At 48.6% G+C, this 20,659-nt stretch overlaps 1 protein-coding gene across 8 annotated transcripts in view; it reads left to right on the top strand.

Annotated features, from left to right (window-relative positions):
• The first annotated feature begins 209 nt into the window (after window positions 1-209).
• Window positions 210-20,659, top strand: part of BEND7 (BEN domain containing 7) — a 75,254-nt gene continuing 54,804 nt past the window's right edge. For 3 of the 8 annotated variants that reach the window (XR_004953147.1, XM_036228173.1, XM_036228174.1), the window contains exons 1-2: window positions 211-515; window positions 2,804-2,887. Coding sequence is in view for 7 of the 8 variants with exons in the window: in XM_036228173.1 (XP_036084066.1) it covers window positions 455-515; window positions 2,804-2,887 (145 nt within the window). In the remaining variant the exon portion in view is untranslated. Of the gene's footprint in view, window positions 516-2,803; window positions 2,888-20,659 lie in introns of all 8 variants that reach the window. The other 5 variants (XM_016134411.2, XM_016134412.2, XM_036228176.1 and 2 more) reach the window with 3 other exon arrangements.

Raw genomic sequence — 20,659 nt, forward strand, 5'->3', positions numbered from 1 at the left:
CCGCGTCCCCGGGGCCGCGCTCGCCGCCGCCGCCGCGTCCGGAGCTGCGCCCAGGCCGGCCCGCGGCGACATCCCGGGGCGCCCGCGGCCCCGGCCCGCCCTCCCCGCCCCCAACTCGCTCGCCAACGGAAAGTTCGGCTCCGGCCGCGTTTTCCCAGGCGCCGGGGAGCCGCGGGGGTCGGGGGGCGTGCGCGGGGGACCCGGAGGCGGCGGCCGGGAGGGGGCAACTTCTCCCGGGAAAGCGCCTCCTGCCGAGCCCCGCGCGCCGCAGCCCCCGAGCGGCTTCGAGGTGGCTCTTCCCTGCCCGCGGCCTCCCCCCTGCGGATTCCGGGGACGGACCTTGGTCCCCGCGCTCCCGCTGCCGGGTGACAAGCGCCGGCGCCGCCGCCGCCGCCCCTCGGCCGCCGCCGCCCGCGCGCGGCCGCAGCCCTGCCGCCCGCCGCCGGCCCGCACCATGGAGTTCTCGGAGAGGAAGAGGAGCAGGAAATCCCAGAGCTTCAAACTGGTGAGCCGAGGTAAGCGGCGCCGCGCCGGGCGGCCGGGCGGCGGGCAGGGACGTGGCGCCGCGTAAACAGCCCCGCGCGCGGCCCGCGCCCCGCGCCCCGCGCCCCGCGCCCGGACCGCGCGTCCCGCTCGCGGGCTCCGGGACCCCCGCGTCCCCGCCCCGAGGCGGGCCGCGGCCGCTCCCGCCGGGAGGCCGGCAAAGTTGTGCCGGGGGGAGGCGGGAGGTGGTGATTCCGCGTAAACAAGTCGGAGGGCACTAAGGAAATTAGCAAACAATGACACTTGGGGAGCAGAGGGAGCCCTCTTTGGTATTCCGCTCCCGTGGCCAGGGTGGGGGCTGGGGGGCAGAACCGCCTTTCCATCAGGCCGTGCGGACGCCCATCCCGACCAATGGTTGTGGGCTCGGGCTTTTTTTTTTTTTTTTTCCCCCTCCAAAGAGAAGGGGAAAAGGTGGTGTTGGTTCTTTGGAGAATGAGAAAGGAGCTCACGAGGCGTCCGAGACCACGTAAGAATTGTCGACGTCCAGCATCTTTTCTAGATACGTTATTTGGGTTGGAGAGGTGTTTTAGAATAGATCGCTTACCAGATAAGTATCATTAAAAAAAAAAAAAAATTCAGCCAGTTCCTGACGACTTAACAGGTGTACACCACCAGTCTCTGGGTTTGGGTTGATGTCACCAGGGGAGAGGAAAGTTGGACAGTGTCCTCAGCTGAACAGTCTGTGCTCGGTTACTTGTTAGAGTCTTCATTTTACTGATTTGACTCTTTAAAAAAACGATCAGAACTTAAGAACAGATGTAAAAATATGTCTATCAAAATGCATTTTGTCATCTTAAACAGGGGGCAGGCGACTTTTTTTCATGGTACTGTCTTAAGTCCTAATATTGAGTTTAGAACTACCCTGTTTAAATATCTTCTTTGAATGGACTCGAGGTCAAAACCTAAGCACAGAACCTGTCCACTTTCCTCCCTCACTTTTACCCAGCGTTGGCATCAGAGTAGGGAGCATGGGGATTGTTTTAACAACCCGGAGAAGTCTCATGTAAGCTCATGAAAATTAGAGGGCAATTGCAAGTAATAGAGCTTTTCAAGCTAAGCTAACTATGATGTGAATTCAATAAAACCTGCTCTTAGTTCGTCTGAAAATGGTTTTATTATCGACATTTTGAAGATCTACTCATATCTGTTTTCCCTGATTTAGTTTGACACTGTTTAATGAAAGAGACCTGAAATAGTTTTACCTATGTAAAATATTTGGCTCTTTCCTTTTTCTACGTACGTTTTGTTCCTTAGCAGTGTCGATTACTCAGTCATTTGGACTTTTAAAATCTCTCCATGTGTTACTGACCTGTTGGTCTATCCGGTTCATTCAGGAATGCAGGCTGCTTTCTTATTTATGACCTCAGGAAACTTACTACTTTATCTTAAAAGTGAGAGTACTTCTTAGATCTTGTCCTGTGAGGTCCAAGGCCAAAATAAGGGAATAGCCGTTAAGAAGAAACCTGTATTTTCTTACCTAGGTGATTTTCTTTTTAAAAATAGGTTGCCAAAACACAGTAGCCTCTATAGAGAAGCTTGTAGAATATTGTGTTTTGAAAGTTTGACTGACATAGCAAGTTTTTTTCTTTTTTCCCCTAAATTATGGGTCTGATTCTTCTCTCTGCTCTGCAGGTGCTTTTTTAGAAAATAAACCATTGCATATTAAAGTGCAGTAGTTGAATGCAGAAGACTCACTTGCGTAAAAGATGAGAATCTTGCTTTCCTATCCAAATTATACTATATTCGAAATCACAAATCGGTATTTTCCCAGCGTGATTTCCTGAAAGCTGCTCAGAGGCAGAGATTTTTCTGGGTAAACTGAGTGCCAGGTAACTCTAAAATATACCATTATTCGTGTGCTCATGACAATGGGTTGTGAAAATAAATCTGAAACCCTCCCTGGCATATGATTGGGCAAGATTTCTCTTTTCTTTATAAACGTTTTTGTCATTTGAAAGAAAAGAAGCCTAGTAATTGGCATCTGTGGGTGAAATTTACTGTGAAAACCGTGTGATCAAACAAATCCCTTTTCTAAAGTCAAAGTAATATTTAAAGTTTGTATACTTCTTCAGAGTAAGCGAAGTTTTAGGGATCTTTTTAGTGACTACAAATGCCGTGCTTGACTGAGTTCTGGAAAATTATATTTCTCAATGGAAGTATAGGTTAGCCATACTATATATAAGAAGGTTCTAGTCTTTATTGTTCATTCGTATCTTGCACACCATTAGGATTCTAATTTTTGATTGTTTTCTCATCCCAGATTATCACCATGAGGTATATAAGGTCTCAGAATTCAGCAACGATGTTAATGGGGAAGCCAAAGAGACACAACCCATTTTTTTAGGTAGGTTCCTATGTCAATTAATTTCTCAGCAAAAAAAAAAAAAAAAAAAAAAAAGTGGCCATTTGCAATTAGGGGAAAAAATAAGAGGGGATTGTGCCAGCATGGGAAATGTCTGCCATTGCTTAATGTATGACATTCTTTGCAAGACCTTTTATTTTACAGATTGCCAATATATCCCTTATTAACATTGCTAAAAGTTGTAATTTCAGACATAAATGTTTATTAGTGTCTACACACAGTGCTAATTATCACTCGCTCCCGGAGCCAGATGCTGACGGTGCATTTTTGTCGCTCTGAGTTCCCCCCATTTACATTGCATATTTGCTGGCATGCTTCACTGGCAATAGTTTGTGTAATTGGGGTATTACATCTTTGACATCTGGATAACAGAAATTCAATTTCCAGGAAGCTGCTATTTGTTTGGTTTCCCTTCTGCCTTGGGTGGGATAGAGGATTAATAACGCTGCCTTAGTATAATGTCCCTTCACCTTTGCGGCCTGGTTGCTAATCCTGCCATGACAAAATTAAATTAAATCTACAGTCAGAAAGCGTAAGGACAACAAAAGTGCGATTGTCTGCGTAACCTCCTCTTGATAGTCCTGGTTATCCTTGCGCAGCTCCTCATTTCCCAGGCTTTGCGTTTATTTCATGCCAACATTTGGGGTCGGAGACTAGCCCCGCTTGGCTCCCACCGTCCTCGTTCCCAGCTCAGCTCTGGGACAAGCAGAGCCAAAGCAGCATCTCTGAGACCTTCTGACAAGTGTAGCTGCATGATGGATGAATTGGTAGCCCAAAATGTTGCCACTCTTTCCACGTGTAGTTTTGGGTACAAATACTGTAGTACGTGAAGGAACTTGCATATGTAGTTCATCCTCTGCAGACCATGAGCCAAAACTCACGTGACTTAGGATTTCGCCTCTAGGAGTGAAGGGCCCGTAAATCAGAGGGGAGCGTAAACGGTGGCATTTGGCTCTGACGTTGCCCATGCTGGGCGCCTCTCCACCACTGGCTGCAGGGGGAGGGCTGGATGCCACACAACAAGGAGAAGGGGAGAAAGTCTGGGCAAGAGTGAATAAGAGCAAGGGCCAGGATTGCCATATCCCCGGGGAGAGTTGACAGGGCTTAAGGAAGCGGGTCTGCTGCTCAGACCCAGGGTAAGCAGTGCCACAAATGAAAACAGCGTGAAAGCCAGGGCTCACGGTCCTCTGTCGCCGGGATCTCTTTTTTTTGTTGTTGTTGTTGTTTGAAGAAGAGAAAGAGTGGCTTGCAAAGGACTTAAAAGTCAGACAGACACTTAATAGAGGTAAAACGGGAGGGAAATATCAGCATTTCCTACATAAGCGATCATTGAAAAGAACGTAGATTGTTCCGTCAAGGGAGAGAATATTACTGAGGCCAGCCTGCTCTCGGCACCTGTTGACTGGTAGGAGAACTAAAACCCAAAAGGCTGATAGTCACATGAAACGCTGTGAACCAGAAGGAGAGTGTTCTGGCGTCGTGCTCTTTGTTTCTGAAACTTAGTTGGAATTCTGTATTTTCGTTTCCCTAAACTTAATCGTTTGGAATTCTGTGTCTAGGTACCACTCGTTTCAGCCATTTGAAATGGAGAATTTGCCTAGTAGTAGAAAATTTACATTTATCATAAAAATGGAACCTTGTGTCTTGGTTGAGTATTCTCCAACGAAGCAGGCTCCCCCCCCCCCCTTCCTGCTATGTACTTGGAAAACAAAAAGGGCGCTTTACAGCAGGTTAATTCTGGGTATGAGAGAGTGGAGGACGAAAAACAGGAAGATGGTAGTGCTCTGTCAAATGCAACTCTTGAAGGGAGAGCAGACTTTGCTGCTTTCATTTTTCCCAGCTCGAGTTCAGGAAGATAAGAGAACAGTGATAAAAGCCCGGGATAAGCTTTCCAAGTCACCTGGCAGGAGAACCTTAGACATCCAGAGAGACAAAAGACCGAACGTGAGCCTGAAAGTGCGCCTGGTTTACTTCTGAGTCTTTTGCACATTCTGGGGAAGGCGTGATATGGTTCCCAAAGAATGTTTAGGGAGAAAAAAAAAAAAGCAGAGGAGCAAATGATTACGCAAACATAATTTCTGGAGCAATTGGGAATAGTTATGGATAGTATACGAACTTAAGAATTTTTTTTTTTGATGATGTTATGAAACGGACCTTTTTTATTTTTTACCTTATAGTTACTCTTCTCAAAACAGAGATTTCAATCATGTTTGTTTCGTAAGTCGCCAGCATCTATCCATAGTAGAACTGCAAGAGAGTTTGTTAGCAAAACTCCAGAAGAACTGTTTCACGTACAATGCGGTCCTAAAACACAGCCCTTCGGAGGTTGCATAGGATTTTCTGTGGTCAGACAGTTTCGTTACCCCTGACGCTGTCTGTGAGAGTCAAGTGCCTGTCCCAGGGAGGGAGTGTGCTCCAGAGTTTGGCAGAGGTTCCCGCATGAACTCTGTCTCTCTGGGATATTTGTAGGCTGTGTAGGGCGCCCAGCACAGCAGGACGGCTCCACAGTGGGAGTGGCCTGGCTGGGTGCGTGGGGGCCACTCGCACATTTTCAGTGTGATAGCAGGGTCAGCAGAGGTTTCCCTCCCCAGTGGGCATTGACTCTGCCAACCTGGCTGTGATGGGCTGTGGGAAAGATTTGAGCACGGTTTTACAGAAGAGCTTAACTCCTTTCAATCAATTCAGCAGGTGTTTTTGGGGAAAATACTATGAGCTCAGTGCCTTTCTGGAATGAGAGTGGAGTTGGGAGTAGCCAAAGAAATGGATAGGACAGGGAACCCTGCTCTCCAGGGTGGCAATCCAGCCGGGGAGATAGGACGGATTCGGGACACAGTGAAGGAGCAAGCTTCAGCCATCGTAACAGCCACAGTTGCTGAGTGCTTACTGTGTGCACAGCACTGAGCTGAAAACGTGAATGATCTCGTTTACCTCTCAGAGCAAATCTAAGAGTCCTTATCATCCCTGTTTTGTAGATGAGACTTAGAGGTGCTAGGTGGCCCGCCAGCGGTCTCTCAGATAGCAAGTGCCACAGCTGGGACCCCGTGCAGATGTGCCCAAGCCGTGAACACCCCACTGTACCACCTCTCTGTGTGACCGAGGATTAAATGACAAATGTGAACCTATGGGGCAATGAGCAAACGCGGATCCAGTTTGGGGTCTGGTGGAGAGCTGCTGCAAGGCTCGGCCTGGGATTCGGGGAGCACGGGATTGCGCAGAGGGAGCGGGGGGCGATTGCGGGCGGCAGGATCGGGTGGGGGGCTCGCCGCAGCGGGACACGGAGTGAGGGTCGCACCTCGCGGTTCAGAGCGCACGTCCACGTCTGTCGTCTTGTGATTTCTGCAGTGTTCCCGTGAGGTAGTTGGGGGGGGTGTCATGGACCCCGCTACCCCGAGGAGGAAACGGGCTCCGAGTTCAGGGGCTTTGCCCATAAACAGCAGAGGCTGGAGCAAACCCAAGCCCTGTCCAAAGATCTTTTCCCTCTACCAGGTCGAGACAGGCAAGTTCAAGGATCGCTGGAGAGACCTCGGCCCGTGGCAGGGCACTTTGCGAAAGTATTTTAATGAGACGATTTATTATTCAGAATAATAACACTCACGCTCAATAAAATCTCTTTCTACACATTGAATGCTGGTTTCGATTTACAGTTATAGCATATGAATTTGAAACATGTCTATTTTTTAAGTGTTCACTTATTCATTCAACAAATATTTATCGAGCTCCAACTGTGTGCCAGGCCCTGTTCTTTTTCACATCCAGTTCAGCTGTGAAAGTTTGAGAAGACGAAGCACAGGGCGCCGTAGCCATGCCAAGTGAGCAGGGTCAGGGTCCCCGGATTCCCGATTCTCTTTTCCGTGGCCTTCCTGATGACAGCTGCCCCCGCCAGGGTCCCCAGAGTCTCCTCAAAGATGACACACTCGATAACTTCCTTCCCACTTCTCCAAGTGATCCCGGGAGTCAGGCCCTAACCGGAGTGTAATCTTCCTCGCTGAGCAGCGGGTGGGTCCACGTGTGAAGCGGGCGGGCTCTTCCCCTGGTGTCCAGTGGCCTGCCCTCCCCCCACCCCCAAGGGCTCAGGGGCTGAGCCTCCTTCCAGGAGGAGAGAGGCTCTGGTGTTTCGCTGCGGCTGTGGAGGGAGTTCCGAGAGCGAGAAGCGACCCCCCATACGGTGACAGGCCGACCCCCCATACAGTGACAGGCCGACCTCCCAGACAGCCACAGGCTGAGAGAGCCAAAGACAGACCCCGCCGCCCAGCACACCGCTCTGAGGCTCCGCCCTCGGCACCGCCGCCCCGCCACGTGCTCGGGTCCCTGACCTGTTTCCTGCCAGTTCTCCCCTTTTTTGGTGATGGAGCGAAGGGGGCAGAACACTATACGAGTGGCTCTCGGGCTTAGGAATGTGGCCAATAATAGCAGGTGTCACTTATGGAGAGCTGGCTGTGTGTCAGGCACAATGCTTCTGACTTCGCATGCGTTACCCCGTTACTTGTCCCAGGAAAGGTATTATTACCCCGCTCAATGGGTGAGGAATTTGAGGAGTTCACAGTCACTCAGGGATGGAACCAGGATAAAACCAGGGTCTGTCCTTCTTCAAAACCATGCCCTCGACCCCATGAAATGCTTTGTTCAGTGAACCGCCACGTGGAAGTCCAGTATGTCCAGCAGGGGACAGGGGAGGGGGCTGCCTGAAGCAGGGCTAGGAGACCCAGGGCGCCTTGTACCGTGCCCCACACTCCTCCGACCCCCACCCCTGCGTGCCTCTGCAGAACTGTTAGGGTGCCCTCATCACAACTTAAAAAAACCTCTGGCGTAGATGGTTTCCAAGGTTTCCTAGCAGAGTCAGAGATGAGAGAGCCTCTCGAGGAAGCCTCGGCGCTGGTGGCGTCTTTGAATGTTAAGTGCGCAGACGAGCGCGCCTCTGTAGCTATGGCTGCAGACTTAGCCGCCCGCAGGTGTAGCTCCCTGCCCAGCGTTTGGGAGGCGTCTGCAGATAGGCCTGTCGCATACTCCCATTTATTATTTAGTTAATATCGCAACTGCATCTTGAGGCCAGCGTCGTGTCTGTTACACAGACGGGAAGCTGAGCTCATAGACGGGAGTGATTTGCCCAGGGGCACGCAGGAATCGGCCGCCTCGCCCAGCTCTGCACGCTTGTCCCTGTGTCGGAGCTGCGTGTCCCACTCTGCCCACCCGGGCTGACCTTAGGCCGTGACCCCTCGTCCTCTCCCCAGCACCACGTGAAGGGAGCACCATAGGCGGAAGGAGAAGGGTGGGCGAAGGCCCCGATGTGGGAGAGAGCCCAGGGCCCCTTTGGGAAGAAAGCGGCTGAGGCTCGTTTAACTGCACCGCACGCCGGGCCCTTCCCACGCTGTCTCATATTCGCCCCGCGCGCCAGTTCCGAGAAGGTACAGTCATGCCCGTTTGGGGATGAAAAATGGGCCTTTGGAAATGTCAGTTTGCCCAGGGTCATAGAGCTCGTAGATAAGAGCCTAGATTTGGACGTGGCTTCCCACATCCTCTCCTGTCGGCCGAGCAGCCTCTGAGGAAGGCGGGCCCCGCTGTACCCCGCCTTTGCTGTCCGCTGCCCGTTTCCGGCTGACCTTTCTAGCCTTGCCCCTCTCTTCCCCCTCACTGAAAACACTGCTCGTGTCCAGCTGGGCTCTCGTCATCCCCCCCACCCCCCCGAAGCACCGTGCCCGCCGTCACCTCCGTTCCTCCCGCCTGCCTGGTCTCCCCGGCCCTGTCTCCTCCCGTGTCTCACCCCATGTCCACGCTTTGTCTAGTACACCCCGGTCTCTCCCATCGGTTTTTAAAACTCAGCGACGCCTTTTCAGTCTTGTACAGCGCAGTAGAAAGAAGTCAGGTTTACAGTCAGAAAACCTAGCTTGGGATCTTAAGCGAACAGCTTGTAACACCTTGGACAGAACTCTTGAGGGCTTTATCTTCTATAATAGACTAGCAATGCCGGCCCGAACCCTCGTCGCGTTCCCCTACAGCGCACAGGAAATCCTATATAGTAGAACGCTTCTCAAAGTTGAAAATGCTATATATTTGTTATTATCCCATTTTCCCCTTCTCCTTCAGAATCAAAAGGCATCTTAAAAGAAAGTTCAGATCTTTGTTATCTAAATGCGTGGATATGTCGGACACTGTTGTATGAGACTCTGCAGGTTTGTTTTAAAATATACTGGTGTGTTAAGATGTTAGAGACATTTGGTGAACCACACAAAAATAGGCCCCATTTAACGGAAAGAAGCTTTTTAAATATACCAGACTAGCACAGAAATTTGGGATTTCTGATGTTGATTTGTGAGAGTCAACTTGAAATCTTTTCGAAAGCCAGCTACACGTTGAAAACCAAATTTAAAAGCAGTGTATGCTCCGCCGGTTTCGAATTCTGCTGTAATGTCGCTACAACTTTTCAGAGGTGCTGAGGATAGCAGTGACCTATTTCTAAATTGATTTTGACATTGTTAGATCTCACGTCCACGGGAGGCAAGTTTCAGAAAACAAAGGCATGCACTAAACAACAGCAGACCTTGGCGAAAGTCATGTTTGTGAGGGGACGGCCCCCGCATGCGGCTGCACGAGGCAGGCCCGCTGGCCAAGGCCCGAGTCTCGGGGGAAGCTGTGTCTTTCTGTTTCTCATACAGGCTTGGTGAGGTTCAGCAGCCGCCCAGCCAGTGAAATGTGCGAGGTGCTGTGATAGCTTGCTTTTCCTACACGATCATGACCAATTCACTTTTTTTTTTTTAATCCAAGAAGGACAGAATCTAAGGAGATGTATTAATAATTTAGTCTCTCTGGTTCCCATGGGAATATGGATTTTTACTTTTGGGAGAAAAGAGTATGGCCATCTATAAGATAGAATAAAGATTTTGGAACAGTGTGTTTTGCATCTCAAAGTTAAAAATAGATCTAGGACATTTACACAGCAAATCTGTTATTCTTTTAAGTTAGTGGATTAGTGGAGAGAACAGTACCTGGGGAGGAATGTAACAGCTTTGGAGGGGCGGGGGCGGGGCAGGGGCTGGCAGAAGGAACAGTGCGGAACCTCAACGATTTAGATTTATCCAGGGGGTGCCTTTGAGCTCCTTGGAGCATTGCGTGCAGCCCTAAGGGTAGCTCCCCTGCCGGAGTTCTTCTTTGACTGTGGCTTATTGGTCGTAAGCATGACCGATAAGACCCTCGTGAACTGCCACCTGTCTACTTGGAGCTTATTCCTGACACCCCGCTTCTCGCCTCCCAGGCTTCGGCCACACCTGACCACTCTTCTTTCCTGCAGCGGGCCCTCCTTCTGCTCTTTTTCAGCCAGGCTCTTGCTCACCTTGGTAGCCACACGGGCCACCTCCTCAGCTGGGACTGGCACATGTGCCTCGTCTGCCCTCTTCTCTGCTTGGCTCTTCTTATCTCGAAAGACTCCCACGTTGATGTAGCTTCCTCCGGGTAGTCCTCCAGATTCCCCTCTCACCTGCCCTTCACAGCATCCTGTGCATGTCTCTATCGAAGTTTACGTCTCTCTCTCTCTCTGTCCCACTGAGTCGTGAACTCCCTGAGGGTCACTTCTGCCCCCACTGCCCAGCACTGTGCTGGCCACGTAACACACATTGACAGATGCTCAGCGAATGAGTGAGGAGTCTGATTTTTAAATTCAAAATAAAGTGGCGAAGTTGGCCATTTTGAAACTTCATTACTCAGCTTTTACCTCTTAAGTTCCCACCCTGGCTTTCGAGGTGAAAACGTACACATCCTTCTCGCAAGCCAACTGGACCTCACTAATCAGGAATAAAGTCAGTCGGCACTGACAAGGGAATGTCGTTTTTCATTACACATTTTCCTTTTTCGGTGGGTTAATGGCAGGCCCCTTCTAAAGTTTAACCCTGAAACTGGAGGCACCACCGCGCCCTTGTGCGGACGCCGGCCTCGCCCCGCGGGGCCTCGCAGACTCCTGCACGACGTGAAGGCGCCTATGGAATCGAATCGTGCAGGACTGTGGGCCTGGTGCCTGCTCTGCTGGTGTCTGCCTAGAGTGACCTCTGTCACCCTTGTCTGCACGATCCTTCAACGTCCCTCAGTTCTCGGCTTGAATTCCTACAGCACAGGACTGTTTGTTTATTCTGTTCCTGGCACACGGAACTTAACACAGAGTAGGCTCTCAAGAAGTAGTCTGGAATAAATGAATGAGTATCATTTAAAACACGGTAAACGTTAGCTGATCTGAGCGCCACAGCCTGTCGAGTTGAGACAGTTTTCTTGTGCGGGACTGTCTTGTGCCTTGCGGGAGGTCTCGATCCCAGCCTCTGAACATTGGCAGCATAAATATACATAAATTTGGGGAGCACCCCATTTAGTCACTGTGACAATCAGAAACACCCCTACATATGTGAGCTAGAGTGTGCTCCTTCGCAGGCCAAGATCATGGGGTCATAGCTAAGAGCAGGGAAAAAAAAAAAATTATTGCATTGCTGTAGACCTGAGACCCTTCCCTCGTGAGCTGTCTCAGATGCCGGCACGAAAGAGAAACAGATGAGAGGCTGTGGTGGACCAGTCAGCCACAGCACCGTACCCAGGAGACAGAGATCCAAGGGCACGTTCTGTTCTTGGTTAGGTTGCTGTACCTCCTTTCTAGATACAAAGGACGGCTTATTGCATGCATACGTAGTCATATATTATAAAATCATTAAGAAGTTTAGACAGATTTCCTTTCAGTATTCCAGACAAACAGTATCCTTATAAATAATAATCCATAAAATTGCTTTGTTAGTATTACTTCTTATTCAAACATGTACAAATATACTGTGCTATTTGAATTCCAAGGGTTTTACAATGTTTTTTTTTTATTTTTTATTTTTTTTACTTGGAAATCAGATTTTATATCTGAAAGGTTAATGGAGAAAACTAATTATGCTCTCTGGTAACCAAATGTGTGATGAGGCATTTGTCTCTGTAATTAACAGCAAGGAACTTTTATAGTTTCATAAAATCGAATGCAGCGTTGAGCATTTGTTTGGACTGGGCGTCCAAAACAGAGATGTTCATCGATGATATAAAGTCGAGCTGAAAGGCAGTGCAGGTATCTGTGCGTCTCCCAGCATTTCTCACTGTTGAAATGGAAGCCGGGAGATTAATAACTTCAGTTTGTCATGATGAAATAAGTGATGTGTTCTTGGAACAGTGGTCTGGTACATAAGTTACTCAGTAATTCCAAGAATTTATTCTGTTCCAGGAATAATATTCTTAACAATTTATTTCTGCAGAAAAAGTTGATGCAACATAATAGCCTATGCAGTTGCTTGTATGGCTAATGGAATTATATCTCAAATATGACTTTATACCGACATAGAAAATGTAAAGAACCCCTCAAAAATGCAAGGTCAAGGTACAACATGAAAGTAAAAAGGCAGGAGATGCAAAAGTTAAGGTTCTTCTGTTAACATTAACTCAGTCTCCTTGCACATATATAATTTTTTCAATTACTAGTGAGACTTTAATGGACACCTTAATAAGCATTGCATGAAATACGGTTCCGGAGGAGTCGCTACAGGAATGTTAGCTTCGGCGTTCCCGGTGAGCTGCCGTTTCACCGTGTGCTCTGGCCGAGGGAGCCCGTGTCCGGGGCGACAGCGGAAGTGCGCCCCCATCCGATCTGTCTTCCTCGGGTTGACTTTGGTCCTCTGGGGCAAGCAACTTCATCTTCTCGCTTGTCAGATGGGAGAAGCGAGTCCCCGTCCGCAGCCCTGGATGACCTAGGAGGACGGCGACGATGAGCTGTGTTCCCGTGGAAACGCCTTCGTAAGAAGACGTGATTGCATGTGGGCACCAAGCGGCCGGCCTCTGCGTGGCACCCCCACACACTCCTGAGGAGTGAGGGGAGTTCTCTCGCAGATGACACGGACGGTCTTTGACGTCTTGCTTTATTTTTATACTTATTGGTTTGTTTGGTTTTTTTTTGGGCTGTCCTCAACTGTAGCTTCCTGTCATATCTGATACTAGAATTTACTTATTCTTACATTCATTTGGTAGATATTTATTGAATAGCCATGAGGCAAGCTAGGACAATTTAAAGCCTATCTGGTTGTGATAAGGGAAACTAAGGCTTCTGTGGGAATGCAGAACCTGGGCGGGGGGGGGGGACCTGCCAGGCCTGGAGCATTAAGGGGTAAGACCCTTGAAAATGTGACATTTAAACTGAGTCCTGAGACAGGTATGGGGGTGGCGCTGAGGATGCGTGAAGTCCAGGAAGTGGGAGCATTTCCAAGACCTCCCTGATCTCTAAAGCAGAGGGCCCCCTGGCTGTCCACTACAGCCACTGGTTAGATTTGGGTTTAATTTGTCTGAGGTGAGGCCCGGGCACCGGTATGTTTAAAGTTGTCCAAGTGACCCTAATGTGCAACCAGACCTGAGAGATGCCACTTCAGAATAAAGGGAGATGTGGGAGGCACGGAGGCTGGAGAAAGAGGCCAGGGAGGCCGAAGCAGGGAGCCGCGGGGAGGTGGGGGAGGGCAGGCAGGGAGCTGGCTCCATGCTCAGGCCCTCGGCATTCCGCAGAGGTCGGGCAGGCAGGGGCTTGCAGGTGGAATACAGATCGCAGGGGAACAATACTAAAGGCGAGAATGGGGTTGGGGGTGGAGAGAAGTGGAAGGACTCAGAGTGATTTAGAAGTTACAATAGGCAGGACTCAGTGAGCAATGGCCGTGAGAGGGAGAGGAAGAGAGGCGTGTCCCAGGTTTCTGGCGTGTGCAGTGGAGTTGCTTTTGAAATGTCTAAGTGGGTTGTCCAGTAGGCAGTGGGTGTCTGGGTCTGGAGCCTGAAGTGGAGTCAGGGCCGGAGTCCTCATATGGAGAGACGTGGATCCAGAGAGCATGGAGAACGAGAAGCCTGCCTAGGGCCGTGTCCCAAGAAACTTTACATTTAAAGCAGTTCTTGTCACACCAGTGCTTGTGACCTTCAAGCAAGTGGGTCCTGAAATCGATTTAGCAGGTTGTCAACAACACTGACTACAACAGTAACGATGGTAATGATAGTAACAGTGACGTGGAAGAGAATAGAAATTATCAAGAGTGTATTTCATGCACTAAGGATAAATCCGTGAGACTTTTGTTTTAGTTGTGTGCATGGGATACATATGTGTGTGATTAGGTCATCATGAAAAATGTATTTCTTGCCGTGAACCAGGGTCAAAAAAGTTCGGAAGCCGCCGATGGTGGTCTTACCCCTGCAGATTCCCCGTTAGTCCCACTCAGGGAAGCCTGCCACACTCCAGGTGCCTTTGGACACAAAGGCATCAGAGTTCCCTCGAAGAGAAAGGTGCTGGGAATGTGGTCCAGTTCTCATTATTAATATTATTGACATTGAAGACGAAACCATACAACGGCATGCGCATTTAACGCGAAATATTTAAAAATATTAAACGACCGAAGAACTGTAATGCAGCCAGTACTTAACCTTGTTCCCACTTAACCGATCGTGGTGTGATATGTAAATTAACTCTCGGGAAGGAGAGGAGCAAAACATTCTTTAGAAGTTTTCTGTGTAGGAGAGCGGAGGATCAGCTTTCCAAATTATATTACAAAAGACTGTCTCTTCCTAAACAGCAGATTACGAACATTTATCTCTTGTTGAATGAAGGCAAGATTTTGGTTATACGGCTATAGGAATATGAAAGTGGCTCTTAATCTGCAATTTGTTATAATTTTTTTTATGTGCATCATCAACCTTTGAAGACTTTGGCTCTGCATTCAGCGGAATCTTGAAAGCACGTTTTCCCAGTTTTAATATTTGGCTTTTGTGGAACTAACAGGATTCCCGTGAACCATGTTTCCAACTGAAAAAGGAAATAATCTGAGTCTTATTCTTCTGAGTCCGAGACAGTGCAGCTGAGCTGGAATCCGTAAGGAAGTTCGGTCCGGTGATTTCATGGTTTCCACCGCGTGTGTTAACATCACTAGGTGGTTACAGTGCTGACTAGTTCACACAGCGCCCAGCACATGTCATGACAGCTTCCTGGACACGGCAAAGCTCCATTGTTTTGTGAGTGGAGCCCTTCCAGCCATTCAGCCGGTCCCTCGAGCAGTTTAGTAGAGTGTGCCAAGTGGTTAGACCTCGGAGGCTGACGGATCCAGTGTAAACCTCTAATCTCAACGTTTTCTCCTAAGTAGACGTGTTCTTCAGTAGTCGAACTCCTCCCTGCTTATCAGGATTAAGTGTAGGCAGAGTGTTTGCCAGAGGGCCTGGTACATAGTAAGCGTTCCATACGTGGCCTCGTTCACACTTTCCCTGCTACCCACATCCACATTCCTGTTCAAGTACATCCTTTGTAATGAGCTTCAGGAGGAAGTCATCTCAGCGCGTGGACCACGGGGGTCGCAAAATAGGCCACACCCAGCACTCCTTCCTCCGCTTGCTTCTGCTGCTGCCTCTAACCGCCTGCTTCTCCTTCGCGCCCAACTTCTGTCTTTCCCGAGTAACACGATGGTAGACGATTTTGTGTCCGAAGCTGCCGCCAGCAGCGGGAGCCTTGTAGCCAGCTTTATAACTCCAAAGGGAAGAGGGTGTACGCAGTTCCTCTAGATTATTTTTTCTTACAAAAAAAGTAATGCATGTTCATTTCAAGATGGTTTTTAAAGTTAAAATTGGCAAAGTTGAGAACAAGATAAAAAGTAGAAGCTCCAGTTCCGATCGCACTCGCCGGTGATAACCACTGTTAACAGTGTGTGTGTGTGTGTGTGTGTGTGTGTGTGTGTGTGTGTGAGACAAACTAGGAGAATGGCTTCACGGCCTAGCGTATGTTGCCACTCTCTCTGCTTCGCCGAATCGCCATGTTTTCGCTCGCAGACTGAGCGCCCAGTTTGAGCCGGGCAGCGAGGCCCTCGTTCTCCAGCCGCGACCGAAGCGATCGTGACCTCAGCCATCGTCGCGTCCACAGCGTGCCACACGCACGCTTCCGGACGACCGTAGAGGCCTGCGTGACTCCTTACGGATTTGTAAAGATGCGCCATAACTTCACACGCCAGTATACAATAATTCATGTGTCTGATGCTCCGTTGATAAGTGTTTGGATGGTTCCCAGATGCTGCTGCAGTGACTGCTCCTGCACGTGTCGTGGGTACTTGTTTGGATATTTCTGTAGGAGAAATTCTTTTATGTGGAATGGCCAAATCTCCCTCGAAAAATGTTCCCCTCCAACAGCATGTGAGAGTGGCTGTAACCCTACACCTTTTCCAGACATGGGCTTTATATGAATCTTTGGTCTTTGCCAAATTAATAGACAAAGAATTCCACATTATTTAATTTTCATTATATTGATAATTAAGGAGATTAAGAGATTTAAACAGCTTATTTCTCTTGTGAATTACATATTCACGTCCTTTGCCCATTTTTCCAACATCAGTATTTGTCTTCTTCGTGGATTTATAAGACCTCTCCTGTGTATCTGAGATTTTAAGTCTGTGGCCTGGTTAGTCCTGAACATTACTTGAAGTGGTGGCTTCTGACCTAGTCACTTAATGGTGGCTGGAGTTACACATCAAAGGAACATTAAGTTGGACAGCCATGTTATATTTATTACAAAATAAAAGTTAGTTATCCATGATGTAAGAAGGTTTGGGGGAGAGATGCGTTGATAAACTGAGCTGGTTGGGTAATTCTGGCCGTGTCATATCATTCTCTCTTATTTTTAGGGTGAAGTAAAAACATCAAGGTCCTTCCATTTTTGTCTTCACCCATTCAGTGCCTTAACTTCAACTAAGCTTATTCACCATCACCCGCTTTGTCTTCCTTGGCCCTCGAGCTTTGTTCTGCGAGGTTTTCTCTTTCATCTTCCCAAAAGCACTTATAGAAGTCCTGGCCATCTTCTATGCACCATCTCAAATCTAACCATCTTCCTGAAGCCAGCTATCATCCGCCCAGTTTAAAATACTCTCTTCCTCTCCTTAATTCCTGGAACACTTGAAATGTATGTGGTGTCCAAGGCATTTAAAATATGTCCTGTTGGTTTTGCCTCCGCCATCGTGGACCCTGTAAATGTATTCCTAGAAAGCGTAGCTGGGGACGTCTAGAAACCTGACTTAAAAGCAGCAGCGCTTTGCTTCCTGTGATGGTCCAGCTACCCTTCCGCTGGCCAGTGCCTCCTGAGCCGGCAGACGTGTGACTTTGGGTGCCCAATGTCATTCCACGGGCTGCGGGAATCTGCGCATCTTGCTTGGGTGGAGAGCACAGTATAATGTTTGCATTTTATTTTTGAAGATAAAAACAAAGACATCAAAGAAAATTGTTCCTTATTCTCCTCTTAAGACTCTGCTCCCAAACGTCTCATGGCTGTTCATCTCCTTCGTCTGTAGCCGTTCTTTGAGGGGCACATTTGAGAAGCAGCATGACGGCCCGTTTCAGCCGCGGGTCCTCGGTTCACGTCCCGGCCTTCCCCTGCGTTCCGGCTCTTCATGCCAGTCGCAAGCTCTTTCAGCCCTGTTGGCTTAGAAGAACTGTTTCCCAGCTAAGATCCTTGGCATCCTTTCTCAGTACCTGTCCTCAGCTTGTTCGAGGCGGTGGGCGGCCCGCACTGGGTGAGCATGCCAGCGTGTTCCAGGAGAGGCGTCGCATTCTGGGAACTGCTTGGGCATGCGTTTGTCTTCCCTGCTGGACTGCAAACGCCTGAAGGGGAGAGACGGGATCTTATCTTTCTTTTCCTTTTTCATCACCCAGGATCTCATGCTTAGTAGTAGTACACTAAATATTTACTGAATGGATGAATAGACCTGATGTTATCTAAATAGATCATAAAGCAACTTGGTCGTCCTTTAGAGGAAAATGCCATGAATGCATTGGGCTGCTGAATTCTTTACCACCTATAACTTTTAGTTTCGCAGGGTTCTCAAACATGGCAATGAATTCGCAGGTTAGATTCTCCTTATCACAGTCTTTGATTCAACCAATCGAATGATTCCATAGCCACTTCTTTGCCTCTTGCCTTCTCAGTGGCATCTGGACTATGCTGTGTGGCGCCCTTGGAATTCTCGAAGCACTCCAAGGACTGTTTCTGGTATGTGGTCTTACAGCACACTCTCTTCAACAGAACTGCGCTGCTCTTCATTTATTGGGGTTCCACTTCGGGTTGCGTCTCAAAAAACGGGCTCACTTGGAAACTGTCATGCTGTTCTGTAAGCCAGTGCTCTGCAGAACATTTGCGCTGAGTTAGAACGCCAGTCTCGCTTGTCCCTTATAAATAAACATGCCGTCGTCCGTGAGAGCGGCCAGGTGGGACCACAGTAGCATCTGCACATCAGTGTGGGTTTGGAATCAGGATGCCGACCTCAGGTCCTCTCTTGCACACAGTCTACTTCAAATTCTTTTGCTTTTAGACTCATTGGTTGAGGTTTGTGGTGAGAGCCACAGCATAGGCACGAAGGACCCCAACCCTGCTTCCCTGCTCCCACCCTCTCTGCCGTAACGTGACAGGCTGTAGTGTAGTCTTTTCTGCAGCATGGCTCCGTGCCAGCTGCTACCAGTATTTGGGCGGAGATATTTGGGCCAGTTAGTCCAAATCCTGGTCATCTTAATATTTCTCACTGATAACTCAACCTTTCCTGTTTAATTTTAACATGTCATGACCCGAAAAATACAGGGAGTTTTATAGCATTTTTAAAAAGTACAATCACAGGGTTGTCAACCACCACTGCTATCCACTTCCGGAACTTTTTCAGCATCCCGAACAGAAAAAGCATCCTTATGGGCACCACTTCTACACATCTGCTCAGATGCTCCTGCACATTTCCTAGCATTTAACTGGAAGAGTCGGCTCTTTAAGACCAATGCTGCCCAGCCTGGAAGCTACAGTGTCAGTCCATTTTTTCCTTGTTGATAAAGAACAATGTCCTTCCCATAATAACCCATAATATACTTGAAAATAATTAAGTCACTCAATAGCCATTTATTTCTCAGCGAAACAACCCAACTCTTTTAACCTTTCTTGTTCCTTTAATCTTTGTTCTGTTGTTGTTGATTTTTTTCATTATCTTTTTAAGACTCTCAACAGCCTCTTTAAAGTAGTACAAAACCAGACATGATACTATATAATAAAAGTTGACCAATACTGGTTGGAATCAGGGGACCAATACTGAATATAGTGGAGGAATTGCCCCTTAGTTCTTTGAGTTTCTGTCAGCCCAGTGTTGAGGCAAGTTACCAAGTGTGGTCCCCTAGCTGGGGGATTTGATGTTGGGATCGGGTCCGACCCTGGTGACTGCCACCTGCCTCAGATATGGAGCCAGGAGGAGTAGGTTGACTCACCAGACTTACCAGCCTGGAAACAAACGAGGTCACAGCCCTTTCAGTACTGAGACGGGGCCTTGAGCTTTCTGCATGTTGGGTTAGTAGGAAACCTGGTGTCTCCATATGAGGCATCCTTCCACCCCCTGAATTCTTAGTGAACCCCGTGGCTTACTCAGTCCAGAGGGCCAGCTACTACAGGTAACAGTAGTAGCTACTACAAGTAACAGAATAGTTCTGGAGTACTGACCTGTCGTCAGCTTTATGTCCCCAGCAACTGTATTTCCAATCGCCTGCTCATTATGTAAATTTTCTTTGTCAGCACTAGGCCATTATACCCTCATTCCCCGGCAACCTCTTTTTCCCGATTCTCTGACTGGCATCAGTATATCTGCCAGTCACCCGAGCTAGAAACCTCGGAGTTGTCTCTAACAGAGTCTTCCCCTTCACCACACCTTCCCCCATCCGTACATCCAGTTATTCGCCAAGTCTGTGTGATGAAACCGAAGTGTTTCTCTCTCCGGCTTCCCCCCCAGCAGGTGACACAGACTGCCGTGGCGTCCACGTAGCCGTCAACAATGACAATCATTCAGGTTTTCTCTCCCACACCACGTTCACCATAGCTTTGCCAGAATCGTGCTTCCCAAGGATGGATCCGATTATTTACTATCCTCCTATTAAAAGAGATAATGAATTTAAAATTACCCACAGTGATAACCCAATATCTCCAGTGTAAAATTACTCTTCCTCAGCCTGGCAGGTGAGGTCCTTAATGGGATGACCTCGCTCCATGTGTGAACTTCATCACCCGCCACTTCCCCTTCGGCATCTTAAACGCCCGGCGCTCAGGCTGCTGTTCAGGGAGAAGGGCAGACAGTGATGCAGCCCTGTGGCGTGGACTCCCATAGCAGTGAGCTTCCTTCTGGGGCCGGAAGAGTCACGTTTGGGGGAGCCACCCTCCCCAGCCTCAAGGGAGTGGGAGGTGAATAGCGGCCTGGGAAAGGCAGGCTCCTCAGGGGAGGTCCCTCGGCTCAACCAAGGAAGCAGAGTCGTCTGCACATAGTACGGACGTCTGCTCTCTGAGTTCTAGGGAACCCGGGGAGAAAAGGTGGGGGACAAAAGGCTAGGAAAAATCAGGACCATTTTTCAGAATTAATTTGAAGGGATCTGGGTGAGAGATGTTGAGAGATAGGGGGGTACCTTTTAATTCATACCAGATCTTTATATATCTCGATAAATGTTTGCTGAGCGATTTATTTCTCGCATTTTTTCAATCCATTCTATCGATATATTTCTTATATTTCAATGTATCTTATATTTCTTAGTACGACGTTTAATTCTACTGGATTCATTCCGGTTCTAATAAGCCATTTCTTTCACTTGCTTAAAAAGGAGTATGGAATACCTACTACACGTCAACACAAGTTCATCTGTGGGGCAGAGACGTGGTGACCGTCTTCGCGAGCCTCCATAAGAGGTCATACATGTAGATGG

This window comes from Rousettus aegyptiacus, unplaced genomic scaffold (genome assembly GCF_014176215.1).
Source record: "Rousettus aegyptiacus isolate mRouAeg1 unplaced genomic scaffold, mRouAeg1.p scaffold_m13_p_10, whole genome shotgun sequence".
Classification (NCBI taxonomy): domain Eukaryota; kingdom Metazoa; phylum Chordata; class Mammalia; order Chiroptera; family Pteropodidae; genus Rousettus; species Rousettus aegyptiacus.